This window comes from Crocodylus porosus, unplaced genomic scaffold (genome assembly GCF_001723895.1).
Source record: "Crocodylus porosus isolate Cpor-Errol unplaced genomic scaffold, CroPor_comp1, whole genome shotgun sequence".
Lineage (NCBI taxonomy): Eukaryota > Metazoa > Chordata > Crocodylia > Crocodylidae > Crocodylus > Crocodylus porosus.
The window spans coordinates 140,827,972-140,843,873 of NW_017728931.1; the positions used below are offsets into that span (position 1 = coordinate 140,827,972).

At 44.1% G+C, this 15,902-nt stretch overlaps 1 protein-coding gene across 2 annotated transcripts in view; it reads left to right on the forward strand.

The window, feature by feature from the left end:
* The window catches only part of EXOC4 (exocyst complex component 4), a 568,367-nt gene that overhangs the window by 21,845 nt on the left and 530,620 nt on the right, over positions 1-15,902 (forward strand). For both annotated transcript variants that reach the window (XM_019543773.1, XM_019543775.1), the window contains exons 2-3: positions 6,154-6,343; positions 9,684-9,878. In XM_019543773.1, coding sequence (XP_019399318.1) covers positions 6,154-6,343; positions 9,684-9,878 — 385 coding nt within the window. The remainder of the gene's footprint in view (positions 1-6,153; positions 6,344-9,683; positions 9,879-15,902) is intronic.

Consider the following 15,902-nt stretch of genomic DNA (forward strand, 5'->3'; position numbering starts at 1 on the left):
TTTGACCCCAGTACTCTTTCCTGCCATGGCAGGGGGTCGGACTAGATGATCTACTCAGGTCCCTTCTGACCCTAGAAACTATGAAACTGTGAGACACTTGCACACTTATTATGTAGTAATTTTCTTGTACTCTGGAGTGGACATGTGCTGCATAGTATTACTCTGGTGTAAATTATTTTAATCGGTTCAAATCGATGTGTACCTGTATGCTATTATACCAGCTCCACTACCCATTTTGTTTAGCTCAATGCAAATAGGTTATTACTAGTTTTCTCTCTGTCTAGTGGCAGGAGAGGTGGCTGTGTGTCGCTTCCAAACCCAGTTGTATTTTACCACGGAGCAAAATCTGAAGCAAATTATCCTGGGTTAAATGTGTTTTTCTGTATCCTTAAGAGTTTTTAGTGTAATATATATTGTACATCTGATTAAAAAAACCCAAAAAACCTACATGTATGCAGGGCTAGGAAGAAAATGTTCTAGGATGTGGAGCTTGATGTAGCCTTCATGTGGAAGTGATTCTTTTTGAATGAATCTAGCTTGATCTATATTTGATGTATAATCAACATACAGAAATCTGTGGCCCAAGGATTTTTTTCTCTCTTTAAACTGTAGAATAAAAATGACTTTTTTTCAAACAACCCTCTGACCAGGGTTTTTCTGATCATTTTGGAAACTTGCTAAACAGACGCACAGCAACCCTGCCTACGCGAATTAGAAACTACAGGTGTTTTGTAAGAGGATCAGATTCCTCTTCAGAAAAATGAAAATTGCTAAAGCAGATTAATTGTCTTGCTTAATAGAGCAGCCCCTTTAAAGAGCCGAAGTGAGCTGATATGCTGCCCGGATTTCTGTGTAGAAGTGCTATTTTTTTAGATGCTTTTGGTCTCCAGCAAGTCATCTGTTTTTTATAAATATACATTAGTTTTTTAACGTATTTTTCACAATCCTGTCCTGTTCTCTGATGTCTTTTTTTGAAGCTTGAAAGTAGAAGTTCTTTTCCAAACAGTTTTGATCCTCTCAATTTGGCAAATACTGTGTTGACTTTTCTCCTTCCTCACCACGCATTTTAATGGGACTGAAATGAGCCAGGATGCCATTGGCTTACCTTTTTGCAGTGTTAGCAAGAGTGTGTGTAATTCTGAGAAGAATATGTCTCTTGTCGTGATCTGTACTGTGCAGCGCAGGAAAAGTACAGTTCTTCTGCCAAGGGGGTTAGACAATGTACTTCAAGTGTGAGGGGGAGGTGATACTTGGCTTTTAAAGGAGTATAGTGACTTTCCATTTCTTCTATCTTTGAATTCGTGATGAGTCTCTGGAGGAAGTGTGTGTTGATGAATCACTGGAGTGGAGAGCAGGGTGGTCCTTCAGTGCACAGAGGAAGGAAATTCTTGGTGTAAGAGGTGGAGAAGGAGACAACAGTGTGGGAGGGGTGGGAGCAGCTGGCCCATTTGTCTTCAGACTGGGGTCACCCTGGTCTGGGGAAGGCACGGGAGCCTTTCCCCACTGCTTGACTCCTCATGGCATGGGAGTAGGCAAGCAGCAGCCACTACCTGTGAGCTCCCCAGACCAGAGTGACCATGGTCTTGGGAAGGTGCAGGGAGCATTTCCCTACCACTCTACTTCACCTAGTCCCTAGGAAGAGTCAAATAGCAGGGAATTGTACAGGTAGTTTCTCCTGGAAGAAATTGTCCTGGGAGCAACATCTTCCAGGTTACAGATGAGTTACTTTTCTCTCAGAACCACCATTTTTGTTCCAGGAGAAACTATGTGAATGCCTGTATGCTTGTAGTTTCTACCAGGGGAGATTCGGTACATACATGGCCTTAGACTGCTACTCACATTTATTAAAGGAGCACATGTTCCTTGATAATTCTTAAACATACAGCCATGGAGGCTAGGGACAGAAGTTATATATAGACCAGTTTAAGTGATCAGAAACTGGTTTAAACCTGTAACGGAATAGAAGCTCAGTGCACATGAACCACTTTCAAAATGGCTGAAGCTGGTTTAAGATAAACCTGGTTGAATGTAGTATCAGACTTAGCTGATTTAGGTCAAACCAGTTTATGGAACTTCTGTCCCAGACCCCCTCCTGGTTCAAGTTAACTCGCAGTCCCCTGGTATCCCAGAATGCTTTGTAGTGCTGGGCTGTGCTGTGCTGTGCTGTGCTGTGCTGTGCTGTCTGCTCCAGTGGAGCAGGGTTGGCCCTGCCCCTCTGCTCCTTACCTGGGCACTGTCACTTTTCTGACTGCTTGAGAAAGGGGGTGGGGGTTGGCAACCCAGCTTGGGACTGCAGCTGGGTCTGCCTAGCAGGGGCAGAGCAACCCTTCACAGGCTTTTCCCCCACTTGCTGCTGGAGCAAGGGTAGGGGGTGGCCAGAACATGAGCCAGGCTGGCAGAATAGGAGGGAGGTGGCTTTTAGCCAGAACCTGAAGTGGAGGGAAGGGAAGGGGGTTTAAATCCCCTTTCCCATTGGCATGGGACCCCAGCTGGGGTCTGCTTGGCAGGGGTGCAGCAGCCCCTGCCAGGCTTTTTGCTGCTCGTTGCTAGAGCGGAGGGCGTAGGGGGCATGGCCAGATACCGGCCCCGGGTCAGCATGCTGAGGTGGAGGGAAGGGAGAAGGTTTTAAACCCCCCTCTCCACCCTCTGCATCAGCTGGTGGGGGACTGTGCAGGCCAAGGTTGGGGTTTAAACCTCCCCCCTTCTCCATCTGCCCATTCATACTCAGTGGGCCTGCTGGGGCCTGGCTACCCCTCCTGAGATCTAGCAGGGACAGGCAGAAAAGCCTGGAGGACATCTCTCCCAGTTTCCCTCCAGCCTTCTGGCCACTGTCGAAGGGAAGGGAAGGCTTTCTCTAGCGATCTTCCCAGCTTCTGGCCTGCACCACTGCAGGCATGCGGCTGCATTTCCAGAATCAAACGTGAATGTCTGCTCACTTGCTTCTCGGTTCAATCTCCGCAGCTTAAACTAACCTGCAAAGATGGGATCAATTCAGCCTTGGGCGTTTTGACTGTACTTAGCCAAAATGGTTGACTCTTATAATCTTTCCTCCCATGTTAATCCAGGTATCTACAATGACTAGCTATAACCCAGCTTCTGAACCCAAACTTGTTTCATAACTTGGCAGCTTTCCTGTTAAGGAACTAGAGAAAACCCCACTCTGAAAATGATGCCTGTTTTTGATCAAACACACAAGTATAGGAAGAGTATATTAAATAGGTTTTAAAACGTCATACTGGCTGTTAGAGTCCAGCTACAAGAAGTTGAGTGAAATCATACAGCTGATATTAAAAATATGCCCAAACATTTAGCTGTGAATTCTCATTTATTCTGTGGCCGCTGTCGTGGCAAATGGAACTTAATGTTGAAAGACATTGATTTAACTGAAGTTGTTATTGTTCAGGTGATGTGAAATTCTGACCAGGTTTGGTTTTTTCCCCAAATTGGACCAAACCCAGATCCCTTAAAAAAAAAAAAAAAAAAAGAAAAATAAAAAGAAAGAAAGAAACCTTTCTATGTACCAACATCCCAGAACCCCACCAACTCTTGCATCACATCTGGTATTCTGCCTTTTGGTGGCTCACTAGTTGTTTTTTTCAGAAGAAAGCAAAAAATTCCTTTTGTGTAGCTACCTGGTGCTGTAAAAGTTATTGTAAAGGAGGGCTTGATTCTGGACCTGGATTTTCCTTTTATGAATGAGTTTTATTTGCAAAATTTAAGTGTTTCATTGAAGTGGTTTGTAAAGGACTCTGCTTGGCTCAGTAACGTCTTTCAGCTGCTGCATTTTACGGAATTGTTTTTTCCTCCTCACCACCATCTGTCAAGGGAAACGGGGCCAGTTTTTTGTTGGGTTTTTTTTTCGGCAGAGTTGTGTGGAAAATTAAATTCTGTCCCATAGGAAATTTTTTATTTTGATGCTTTTTTTTTATTCCAGAACTGGACAAAAGAAATTGCAGTGCTGCAGATTTATTCAAAGATCAAAATATTTTAGGTACCAGTTCAGAAGTATGGAACTGAAAAATATTGCAAAGAAGAAATCACATTGATGCCAAATTACAAGTTTTAGTATTTTCTTGTTTTTTAATTTGGATATTTAATTCCATCAACATCTTGCTGTTTAACAGTACAGATTCCAGTGATTAGCCACATTTTGATTGGGAAACTACTACTACTTTCAGTAGAAATATTGTTGACCAGTGTGATGGTCTACACTTATTCCAAAAATTATTTGGTGAGGCCTCTTGGCACCCCTTTGCACAAGAAAAGGATTGAGTAACAAATATCCTGTTTATGGTGTTTTTCAAAAATAGCCCAAGGCTTTCTTTCCTCTCCGAGTGCTTTGTGATGTAATGTTCTGCCTCTTGAATTAAGATACCCCTTGCTGTTGCCTGGGATCATGATCTGACTCCAGGTATATGGAAAGAGAGGAGCCTTTTTGGGTCTCTGAATGGTAGCACTCTCTGAGGAATTGGAGGCTCTGGACCCTATCCATTATCTTTCCTGGAGTCATATAAAGAGTTTTTATGTGTGCTTTAGTGCTTTGTTCAGTCTTGTTGAAATAATTCAAATGATAGGGTTTCTACTGCTTTCCTTGAGAGTGTTTCAGTCTAGCAGATCTTGTTAGGCATATTTTTCTTCAAATATTTAGTCTTTTACTTTTACTCCTCCTTCCTAAAGTTGCCTCCCTTGTTAACACCCTAAATGCATAGTTTCCCTCTTTGCTGTTTGCTATCTTTCAAACGCATGCCGGGCGTTTTCTCTTACTTTTCACTCAATCCTAAGGCTCCCGTTACTGTCAAACGACAGGATGATTTTCCTAAGTAACTGGTTTCATTTTCTCACTTCCATTGCTTCGGGAGATGCTAGTTTAGTTTGTTGAGGCTGCATTGCTTTAACAAGTCTGAAGTGCAACCCAAATTATATAGTAGCAGAGGGCGGCAGTGACATTTGGTGATTTCCAGCCCCACTGTCCCCTTCAGACCCCTTGACCCTGCTGCTCTGAAATGTCTGAACAGCCCCAGAAAAGAAATCAGCAAGCACTTTTGCTCCTGGGTCTTGATTATTGGTGCTGTGTCTTCAGAGCTGAGAAAAGGACTGCTCTGGAGTTGTCTACTATCACTTAAAAGATGGGAGCATTTCGCATATGAGTGCAACTCTCCTTGCATGGGAGACTCTCAGATTATCAGCTTGTGAAAATGTAGACCATGCTTTACATGTAATGTGTACTATTTTTTTTCCTTTGGAGGTCCATCAATAGGATCTCTTCTAAATGGGGCCTTATTTTTAGAAACAAGTGCTCAGCGCTTTCTGAAAACTAGCCCCCCATCTTTCATTAAATAGCCAATACAGATGGTTACTATTGACACTTCAGGACAGGTTCCTGGGCCTATCCCCGTAGCGCAGATCAGCGTTAGGCTAACGACCACTACGAGGTTGAAGTAGGTAGGGCTTTATTGCAGTCAGTACCTTTTCACACTTTTACCCCTTGTTTACTGAGAGCCAAGCGGTTGTAGGGTTAGGTATCGTCTGCCATGCTTTATAAGCATGAACTGAGCAGTGACTGTGGAGCCACAGATCCTTAGTAAGACCTCACTCCCTTGTGATAGTGTGTGCGTGCATGTCCTCTTCCAAGCCTCTACCCAAGAGTACCAAAACTTCAGTGAACAAACTCCATAGGCTTACTGGCAATTGTAGCAAGTGAGGCTGTGGTTCCTTTTCCTCGTCCTGTTGATAGATCGTCCAGATTTAAAATTTAGCAAAAGTTAGAAAAGATAAATGGTAATAAATGTATTGCATGTATTTTCTGACTTGCCTGAAGGAAATAAATGAAGCTCTGTGAACTATAGCCACTAAGGGATCGAGGTAGAGGGGAGGGGGGCAGCGCTTTCCCTTCCATGAATCTAACATTGCTTGAAAACTTAGCAGCAAGGAACATGTTGAAGGAATGAAAAAAAATATATTTGTGTCATGCAACGAGTGTGTTTGTGGCTGGATCTCTACGAAACCTTATACAGGCATTTTAAGGAGAGACCAGTCTCAGTTGGGGACCTTTTGAAGAATAATGGAGTGGTTGCATCTAAGGGTATATTATAGATTGGCGACTGCCTGTACTGATACATCACTGCTAAACTGCTGTTATTTTGACTTTGTTAGGACACTGTCCACCAGCGATGATGTTGAGGACAGAGAGACTGAGAAGGGCCGTTTAGAAGAAGCGTATGAGAAGTGTGACCGGGATTTGGATGAGCTTATCGTGCAGCACTACACTGAGCTCACCACAGCCATCCGCACCTACCAGAGCATCACGGAGCGTATCACCAACTCCCGCAACAAGATCAAGCAGGTGAAGGCCAGCATTGCACATGGCCTGATTTTGTATTACTCCTCCACAGGGGCTACTTGCTATCTCTTTCCTGTTAGTGTGAAGACAGCATCAAGATTTTTAGCCATTATTCACTCCTTTTATTTATTTTTCTGTTGCTGCTTGTGGTTATTAGGTGCTGAGTTACGCACTGAAATAGGTAGGTACCATTCGGTTTCAGCTTTGAAGATAGTATTGGAATAAGCTATATAGGCTAGTGTCTAGGTAGTATAAACCAGGGAGGATCTGCCCTGTTTGTGATTTGACTAGTGGATCTGTCCTATGTTACTCAAACACCTCTCCTGTCTAGTGCATTTAGGTGCTCATATTTTGCCCATTAGTGTGGTCTCTCATCATGTATTAAGTCATCTTGGTAACATTATGAGATCCCGAGTATCCCAGAGAATATGCATCTTGAGGTCAAGTGCAAACTTGGTTCTCTTTCCTGGGCCAGCATATCATGCTGTACCATCAGAAGGTCTTACATTTTGAACACTTGGCACTTCTTAACTCTTTATTTCCACACCAGGAGGTATCTGTGACAGACACTCTTACCACTGGTATGAGCTTGCACTATACTACCCGCTATCCCAAGCTCTGTTTCTTGCAGCAATTAACAGTTGTTCTGCTGTGCTGTCCCATATTTTACTTGCTTTTTGGATTACCACACTACAGCTTTGCAAACGAGATATGTGCTTTTTTTTTTTTAACTAGAATTGTGGGATTGTGACTTGAAACCTTTTTGAGCAGTAAGCTGTGACCCTTCTGCAACAGCACACTGACCCTTCTGTCTTTTCAAATGCATTTAGCATTTTCAAAGGGAAGGAGACTACTCTGCTCCCTTCCAAGGGTAAGAGTTCATTCTAGGATTTATGTACCAAACTCAATGCTGTGAAGGCAGAGATCAATATTGTTCTAAATTTGAAATAAACTATGACTTATAGCCTATTTTACCCAATGTACTAGGCTGTGCAAAGGTCGAAAACCAACATATGGGGATTATGACCTTGGCTTCTACCTAGTGGAATCTCTGTGAGGGGAAGGATATTTTAATACTTAGATTTTCTGATTAGTTTTGGTCATGTAATGAAGGAACTTTGCCTCAGTCTCATGGGAGGCACCAGGTCTGTTGCTGGACTCGATTTGCCAGCGGTCTGCGTTACATCCCATCTTCATTCCATTCCATTTCCATTTTGCTCTTTCTCTCCTTTTTTGTGGGTGGTCACACTCGAATAACCTACAACAAGGAAATGCTCATGTAAAACCAAACTTTGGCAGTGTCTAGTTGTCTGCTATCTTCATGCTGATAGAAAGAAAGCTTATCTTACAGACCTCGTACTGTTTTGCGCAGAGGGTCTGTGTCAGATTGTGGCCTCGCATACCTGGATTTAACTCCCTTAACTTCACCAGTGTAGGTAACAGTGTGATGGAGAATGCCATGCCGCCTTCTTCAGCCCCATGTTTTCTTTCTTAAAGATAGTTTTCACATTTTTGCTGTCTTTTTTTCAAATCTAGGTATATTTAATTGTGACTCAGTGCCAGGGGTTGGGCAAGATGACCTCTAGAGATCCATCCAGCCTGTATTTCTGTGATATTTTTTGGTTAAAAAAAAAAAAAAAATCTTTTTCTCCCCACCAACATTACTTGCACTAATCCAGAAAAACACCATCACCCATCTGTTAACTTTTAACAGGGATGAATAAACTGAGGATTCAGGCCTAACACAAAAAGAGATTGATGCAGTTAGTGGTTTTGCTTGCAGCGCAGCTTTAATTTCCAGGATCAGCGCTCTCCCCATCTTACTGCTGCTGTACACAAAATGTAACCCATGTAACGTTGTTAAGGATAATTCTTTGGGTTGGCAGTATGTTCCAGTTTAAGATATTCAGCATGTAATATTTATGAAATTCAATTGGTCTCTGCTCTTCTAGCAAGTTATGGGACATCAGGTTATACCAGTTTCCCAAAGGGTAAAGTTACATTTAAATAAAACTGATTTCTGAACTCTCTAGAAGTTTGCCTTTTGGAAACTGGGCTTTAACACACGCATTTTCAGAGTGTTACTCTTAAGTGCGTGCATTGAAATGCGTTTTTAGTTCTGCCTACATTTTCACCCCCTGTGTCTTTTCTGTTATCAGTTGTCTGTCTTTGGGTCTATTTGTATGGTTGGGGATGTCTCCTCATTCATTCAACGGGGGCTAAAAGGAAAAAGTGGCAGCGGAGGTGTTGTTTTGAGTGAACTGTGTGCACTCCACTGCTTAAAAATAAATGCAAGGGTCTTGACACTGCAGTCTCACTGCTTATGCAATTCAATGAAGTTGGTTAGAGCCCTGCCTGGGAGATGGTTAGGGCCTACATATTCATAGTTTGTTGCAAAACCAAGTAGTTGATTTAAAAAGCTGTGTGTAAAGTTAAGTGGTGTTAATTGTTCACTGCTTGTAAGGCATGTATGTGATCACTTATTTGCTTCTGCTTTTGACATGGAAGACAAAGTCGGGTTGCATCAAGCTAAGCTCAGAAGTTAGAGTTGCGGGTAGAGTTGAAAAGGGTGGATGGAAGCAGTGAGCATGGGACAAAGTGGTTCGTGATTTCTTCCACTGGGGATGTGGTAGGAAAGCCAAAACTTTACTATGTTGATAGACAGCTTGAGATTTTAAAACTACACATGTGGCAGGCATGAGCTGTTTTTCTGAGTGTTATAGTGTCTCTGTGTAGTGGAGATGCTGACCTGCATATCCTAAGCACAGTCCTTTTTGGCACTCTTTTGTTAGTCACACCATTAGGTAATCTCCATCTCCTGCAAGTAAATCTGTTGTTGCCCAAGCACTTAAGTATCCTCCCATATTGCTAGTTGCCACAACATGGAAACCCAGTAGTTAGCAAGGAGGAGGAGAGATGCCGCAGAAGTTTAATAGGCAGACAGAAAATGTTTATAAAGGAACAAAATAGTAGTGATTTATTTGCTTTCACTAAACAATTCCCTTCCTGTTTCATGCCTAAATGCTGAATCAACGTTGGCAACAGCTGCAAGTAACTCTTTAGTCATGGTGTGAAGACCAACGTGTGGAATCCCATTAAGCTTCTTCAGTAAAAAACACTAATGGCACAAAAATATATATTGTGCCCCAGCAACCAATTTTGCTCTGGTTTCCTTTGGGGATAGCTACCGTTTATGGACTGTGATTCCTTTGGGCGAGTGGATAATAACAGGGGGCAGTTTAGTATTGCTGGATGAGGTGAGTGAGGGGCATGCTGATCATGGGGCAGGCTCCAAAAGAAGGGACATGACATTTGAGCTGTTCTTCATCATGTTGTCTTGCAGGTGAAAGAGAACCTGCTGTCGTGCAAGATGCTGCTACACTGCAAGCGGGATGAACTGCGTAAGTTGTGGATCGAGGGGATTGAGCACAAGCATGTCTTGAATTTGCTGGATGAGATCGAGAACATCAAGCAAGTGCCCCAGAAACTGGAACAGTGCATGGCCAGCAAGCACTACCTCAATGCGACAGACATGCTGGTAAGATGGTGTCTTTCTGAAAACAGAGCTAGATGGAGACCTGAGGAGGTCCAGCACCCTGCTTAGGGCAGGGTTATCTCTAGCTAAATTGTTCCTGACAAACATATAGTATCATCTTCACTTAAAACTTCTAGTGGTGAAAATTGCACTCCTGCCTCTCCAGGGAGTCTGTTCCAGTGCCTGACCACTGGTATCTAATCTAAATCTTCTTTGTTGCAGTTTTAAACTCATTATTTCTTGTCCAGTCCCTCTTCAATACAGAACAATTGACAGCGATTCTCTTTATAACAACCTTTTTTGTATTTGAAGACTGTTACTTAACACGGATGGACAGTTGTCAGTTAGAGGCAGCTGGATCAGCAGTCTGTGTCTAGATACATAGATCTTTATCTTAATTCCTAGTGCTTGCTCTTCTCCTTCAATATTGTTTTTCTGTCTCACTTTTATGCTGTTCTTGTACTCTTCTGACCTTTGTCTCATTAACCACTGAAGCTGAGAACAGCAAAGTAGTTTATTCCCAACATCGACTCTAGGTCTCTAACCTCCCTTTCCCCACCTGTTGTTCCTTTTTGAAGGTACCTTCTCCCTTTCACCTCACTTGATACCATTGCTTCCCCCCATGCTCCGTAGCATTTTAATTCTCAGGCTGGGTTTTACCCTGCATTTGTGACCTTCATTCTTATTCGGATTGCTGAAGTTTCCACCTCTTTCTGTAAACATTTAATGAGTTTCCTTCTGGACCAACTCTGATGCTCTTTTCCCAGTTGACTGTCCTCTTTCTTTGACCTTTTTGTAGAATCCTAGACAAGTAGGACTGGAAGGGGCCTCCAGAGGTCATGTAGTCCAACCTCCTGCATGAGGCAGGATCATCCCTATCCAAACCATCCTATACAAATCCATTGGCGTTGACTGTAGTTGTGTTGATAGGTTAGAAGAGCACACCCACAAAACAAAACAACCTGACCTGCTACAGGTAAGGCATGGGGGGAATGTGGTAGCCAACGTTCAGCTGCAGCAATGTTGTTAAAATGCACTTGAGAGATCTGGAGAAGAAGGCCATGCCCCCCGCTACAGAGGAAGTCAACAACCCCCGTAATGCATACCAGTCTGACCATGGGGTAAAATTCTTTCCTGACCCCAGATGTGGTGATCAGTCTGACCCTGTAAAGAGGGGCAAGATCTTCTTGTCAGGAACTTCAGGGTTTAAGTCCCAGCAGGAGCATTGGCACATCTGTCAAAATCCCCAACCTTGGCTGCAGCCAGCATCCTGTGCTTTTGAGGAACATGAATAAAACCTCCCCAACATGTATAGCAGCAGATGGGGTGGAATTCCTCCTGGTCCCATGTGGCAGCCAGCAAAGCTGAGAAGCATGGGGAAAAAAATCTTAGCAGGGCATAGACATAGCTCCTCCTAGATCATCTCTGACCAGTGCTTGTCCAAACTCTTCTTGAACACCTCTGATGATGGATAGTCCACAACTTCACTATGCGCTAGGGCTGTGCGAAACAGCACCGTTTCGTTTCAACTTCTGTTTTGGTGGGACAGTGTTTAGTTTTGTTTCGAAGCCTCTGTTCTGTTCCATTTTGTTTCATCAAAACTGTTTCGATGTTTTGATGTCTTGCCCATAGGCTATAATGGGGAAGCACAAAACTGCCTATAACGTTGTCATTTCTTGCCTGATTCGGATGAAACCCCATCTGAGACCATGAAGCCTGCCAAGTTTCAAGAAGTTTGAGGTGCAGTTTCCCATAAACCCCTGCACCTAAGTCTCAAAAGCAAAACTCGTGGTGTGTGTGTGTGTGAAGATACAGCAGGGTGAAAACTGCAGGCATGGTAGCCCTTGCTGAGGCCATGAAGCCTGCCAGCTTTCAAGGAGATAGGTGCAGGGGTTTCTGGGAAACTGCACCTTAGGCTGCTGACCAGAAAAACTCATGTCAGTTGCTGGCAGTGGCAGCCTCCTGTCACCCCGTGCACACATCTGGAGGGGCTGCACCCCTGGGAGGGCTATGGGGCTGAGCTTTGTGGGGCCGGTTGGAGCCACTTGGAGTGCAACCCAGTGGCAGGAGGTGGGGGAGAGCCAGGGCTGTGCTCCGCCAGCCTCTTGGAGCTGAGCCCAGCAGCAGGAGGCAGGGGAGAGCCAGTGGTGGAGCCGCTCCAAATGCAGCCCTGGCTCTGAGTGTGGCCTTGGCCAGTGGCTGCCCTCCAAGCAGCCATGGCTCTCCCTTGCTTCTGGCTATTGGGCTGCCCTCCAAGCAGCTCTGCCAGCCCTGCAGACCTCCCGGGGGTGCAAGCCCCCAGATCTGCACGTGGGATGACAGGAGGCTGCCACTGCTGCCTGGGGCCAGCAGCAGCAGTCTTCCTCGTGCTGGGCGTGGGCTGCGCCCAGCGCCGGTCCCAGGCAACAGCAGCAGCCTCCTGTAGATCTCGGGAGGGCTGTGGGGCTGTGCGAGACTCCTCCTGGGGGGGCACAGCCTCCGGATCTGCGCAAGGGATGGCAGCAGGCTGTTGCTGCTGGCTGGGATCAGTGCTGAAGCCAAGTGAGCCCAACTTCAGAACTCGAAACGTTTCGAGTGCCCTCATTTTGTTTCGAAGGCTTCTCTTTCATTTCGCTGTTTTGAGCCCGAAACGCGTCAAAACAGCTTTGAAACAAAACACCCGGCAAAATTTCACACAGCTGTGCTTTGTAGTCTGTTCCACCCTTCTAATAATGACATTTTTCTTGATATCCCATCTAATCTCCTTTGCTACCTCTTTAAGCCATTGGTCTGTGTTCTGCTCTCTGCAGCAAGAGAGAAAAAGTATTTTCCCCTCTTCTTCATGACAGCCATTCATATATTTGAAGACTGCTGTCATGTCCCCTTTTGAGAGTCTTTTCTGCTACCTGAATATGCCTATTTCTTTCAAGCTCTGTTTGTGGCTTGTCTTCCAAGCCCTTAATCATTTTTGTCGCCTGTCTCGGACCCCCTCTACCGTCTCCATGTCCTTTTTTTAAAACGTGGACTGCAAAACTGCACACGGTACTCTAAATGAGGTCTGACCAGTGCCACCTGGAGGCACTATCACCTCCTGTGTCTTGCGCCTAATGCTCCTATTGATGCATCCCAAAACTGCAGTCGCCTCTTTGTGTGACTGCATCACGCTGTAGGTGTGTGTTGAGTCTCTGATCTACCAAGACTCCCAGATCCTTCTCTGTAGTGCTCCTGTCCAGCCAGGTGCCATCCATTGTGTGTTTGTATTTCTTTTAACTACTTTCCAAGCTATCTGTCTTCAGCCTCTACAGTTTCACTTTTCCTTTTTTTTTTAAACTACTGTCTTAGGAAGAGGATTTTTCTTGGTTTCTGCCCTGTCTTTCCATTTCTTGTCTTTAGCTTCCAGGTCTCCCCACTCTTTTCTCATTAACTACTGAGCAGTGGTTTCTTCCCTGGTGCAGGTCTCTCTGCTTCTGTCCACCTCCCACCTTCTGTCATCCCTTACTAATTCTTCCATCTTTTTTTCTACCTCTACTCCTTTAACGGTTGTTTCTCTTACCAATCCTTTGTATCTGCTTTACATGCACACCTTTTTCATCCACAATTTGAGAGAACCTCATTTCATCTATGTCCTCTCTAATTACTGCCCTGTTTCTCTCTATCCCCTCTGGTTTTACTGAAATACTAGAACATATAGCTGAGACTTGCTTGCTAGTCTAGATTTCACCTCTAGTATAACTAACGTTTATCAATCCTACTAAAGAGGAGAATCCGTTCTCATTCTGGACTTGTCCACAGAGCGTACTGTCCATTCTTTGTCATAGCTGTCTTCTGTAACATCCCTCCTATCTCTTTAGTTTCAGGGTTACCATTTGCCTTGACTCCTTCCGGCCTTACGAGGAACTGTTTCTCAAATTTCTGTTTGCTTCTTCCTCTCAGCTATTACCCTCCCTTTTTTCCCCACTTACTTTCCATTGCCTAAACCTGTTTCAATGTCCTTTCCTAGCTTCCATTCTCAGTTTTGTCTGAAGCGCATAGTGCTCTCTTACCTCTCCTTCAGTCTCTTTAAAGTCTTCCTATCAGTCTCAGCCTCATTCTTGCCTTTAATCGTGTTTGTTATCTTGCCCTAGCATACATCACCATTTTGTCACTGTCTTCCGTCCTGACCCCTTGCTAGTTATCCGTGCTGTTCTCATCAGCTCTTTCCACTCCTGCCTCCGTGGGCTATTTCATGCCACCCCTTGCATTTGCAGCCATTTTCTGCATCTAGTCCGAGTGATAAGAGCCCTTTTTTCCCCACTTTCCAAAACCCCTCCCTTTCAAGTATGTTTTCCTAATCAATTCTCTTTCTTCCTCCTTTGCCTTCTCCCCTTTGTTTGAACTACTGTCTACCTTTATTGCAAGTCCTTTGGGGCCAGTCATGTTGGTTGTGCACTGTGGAAATGTATGGCCCTCTGTAAAATGTTGCCAAGCCTTAGAATTGGTGGCAACTGGTTAACAAAGCAGAGGCTGTGGGAGAAGAGAGGGGGAGAATTTATTTAGATTTTTTTAGGAAAGTTTTAGTCAATAGTCCTTGTAAGCCAAGGTGAGATGTTATACTCTTACACTTGAAACTTTTTAAGAAATAGATGTAAACAGGCAGTCCTCTGCAGAAAGAAAGGTTAATAATATTGTGACTTGGTACTAAAACCGCTTTTGAACTCAACACTGCTTGCACAGTGGGTGCTTCTTTTCTCTGTAGCTCAGCCTGATAACGAACTAATTGGCTGGTCTCTCAAGAACAGGAGCAGAAAGGGCTGGTTCCTTGACTTAGCATTGCTTTGTGATGGGGGTGGCATCTGCAAAAAGGAAGGGGAAAAAAAAAAAAAAAAGCTCCAGGTCTCCCTCCAGCTGTTCTGTAGGAAGTGAAACAGTAAATCCTTGCACTTCTTTTATGCTCCGTCTTGGAAGTGCTTTGTAAATATTAACTGACCCTTCAACTCCCTTGTGAGTTAGTATTATCCAAGCCCCATAAGTGGGGAAACCAAGGTAGATACAGCCAAAACTTATTTGCGGTCACAATGGGGAATCAGTGTAAAACTGTACTCTTTGGGCTTGGGCTGCTGTGTGGTGTTCCTGCTGTGATTAGTCAAGGTGTATTGCTGGAAGAAGTTACCATTTTGCTTTTAGAGCAAGGAACGCAGAGAAACCTGCAGTGAAAATTGTATCACTTTAAATCCATTCATCGGGACTCATCTTCATATAGGAAGTTCAAGTGCAACCGTAGTATGAAGGGATCTCTGTAACTGTGCTGGAAGTGGCTGCTGCACCGCCTCCTTTTAATATTTTTCATTTCGCCGCTTCCTCCCCTGCCCGATTTGATAGAGGGGTCCTGTCGGCCGGGCCGTGTTACCACTGATTGCCAGGAAAGCGAAAACTGTAGCTTATTTAAAACCTCTGCCAATTGGTCGGGGGGAAAGCAGAGAAATGAAAAAGAAGCCAGCTGCATGGTGCGTTTCTGGCACGACTTATGGAGATCCCTATTCATATGTAAGCACAGAAACATATCACACCCTGAGCCCTTTAACCAACCAAAAATTGCTGGGGGTTCTTTGGCTTTTGCCGTCTTCTGTTAACTTTGCCTCCCACATCAGCACAATGCTTTAATCGTGTGCTGTCTGCAGGATAATTCCTTTCTCCCTTTTTTTATATGATCTGAATATTGTATAAAATAATTCTTAAAATGTCAGGGATGCAGAATATTTATAGATCTGCTCATCCTTTTGTTTCCTTCCTCAAGGTAAACAGCTGCTGTTTGTTTTATAAAAGGGCCCTAAGTGATCTGACAAGGAGCTTGTATCCCTTGCATTGAAATTGGAGAGCAGATTAATATTGTTGCCTGTAGCTTTGTGATACGTACAGTCTAAATTAGACCTTTGCAGTCATTGTGTTAGGCTGATGCAAGCACATTAATGGCATAATTTCTGGTTGTTGCATCACATTTCTGCAGTCTGTTCTTTGTATTCCACTCACATTAATTGAAGTAATTTTGCCACTGAAGCGTGTTTCAAACCT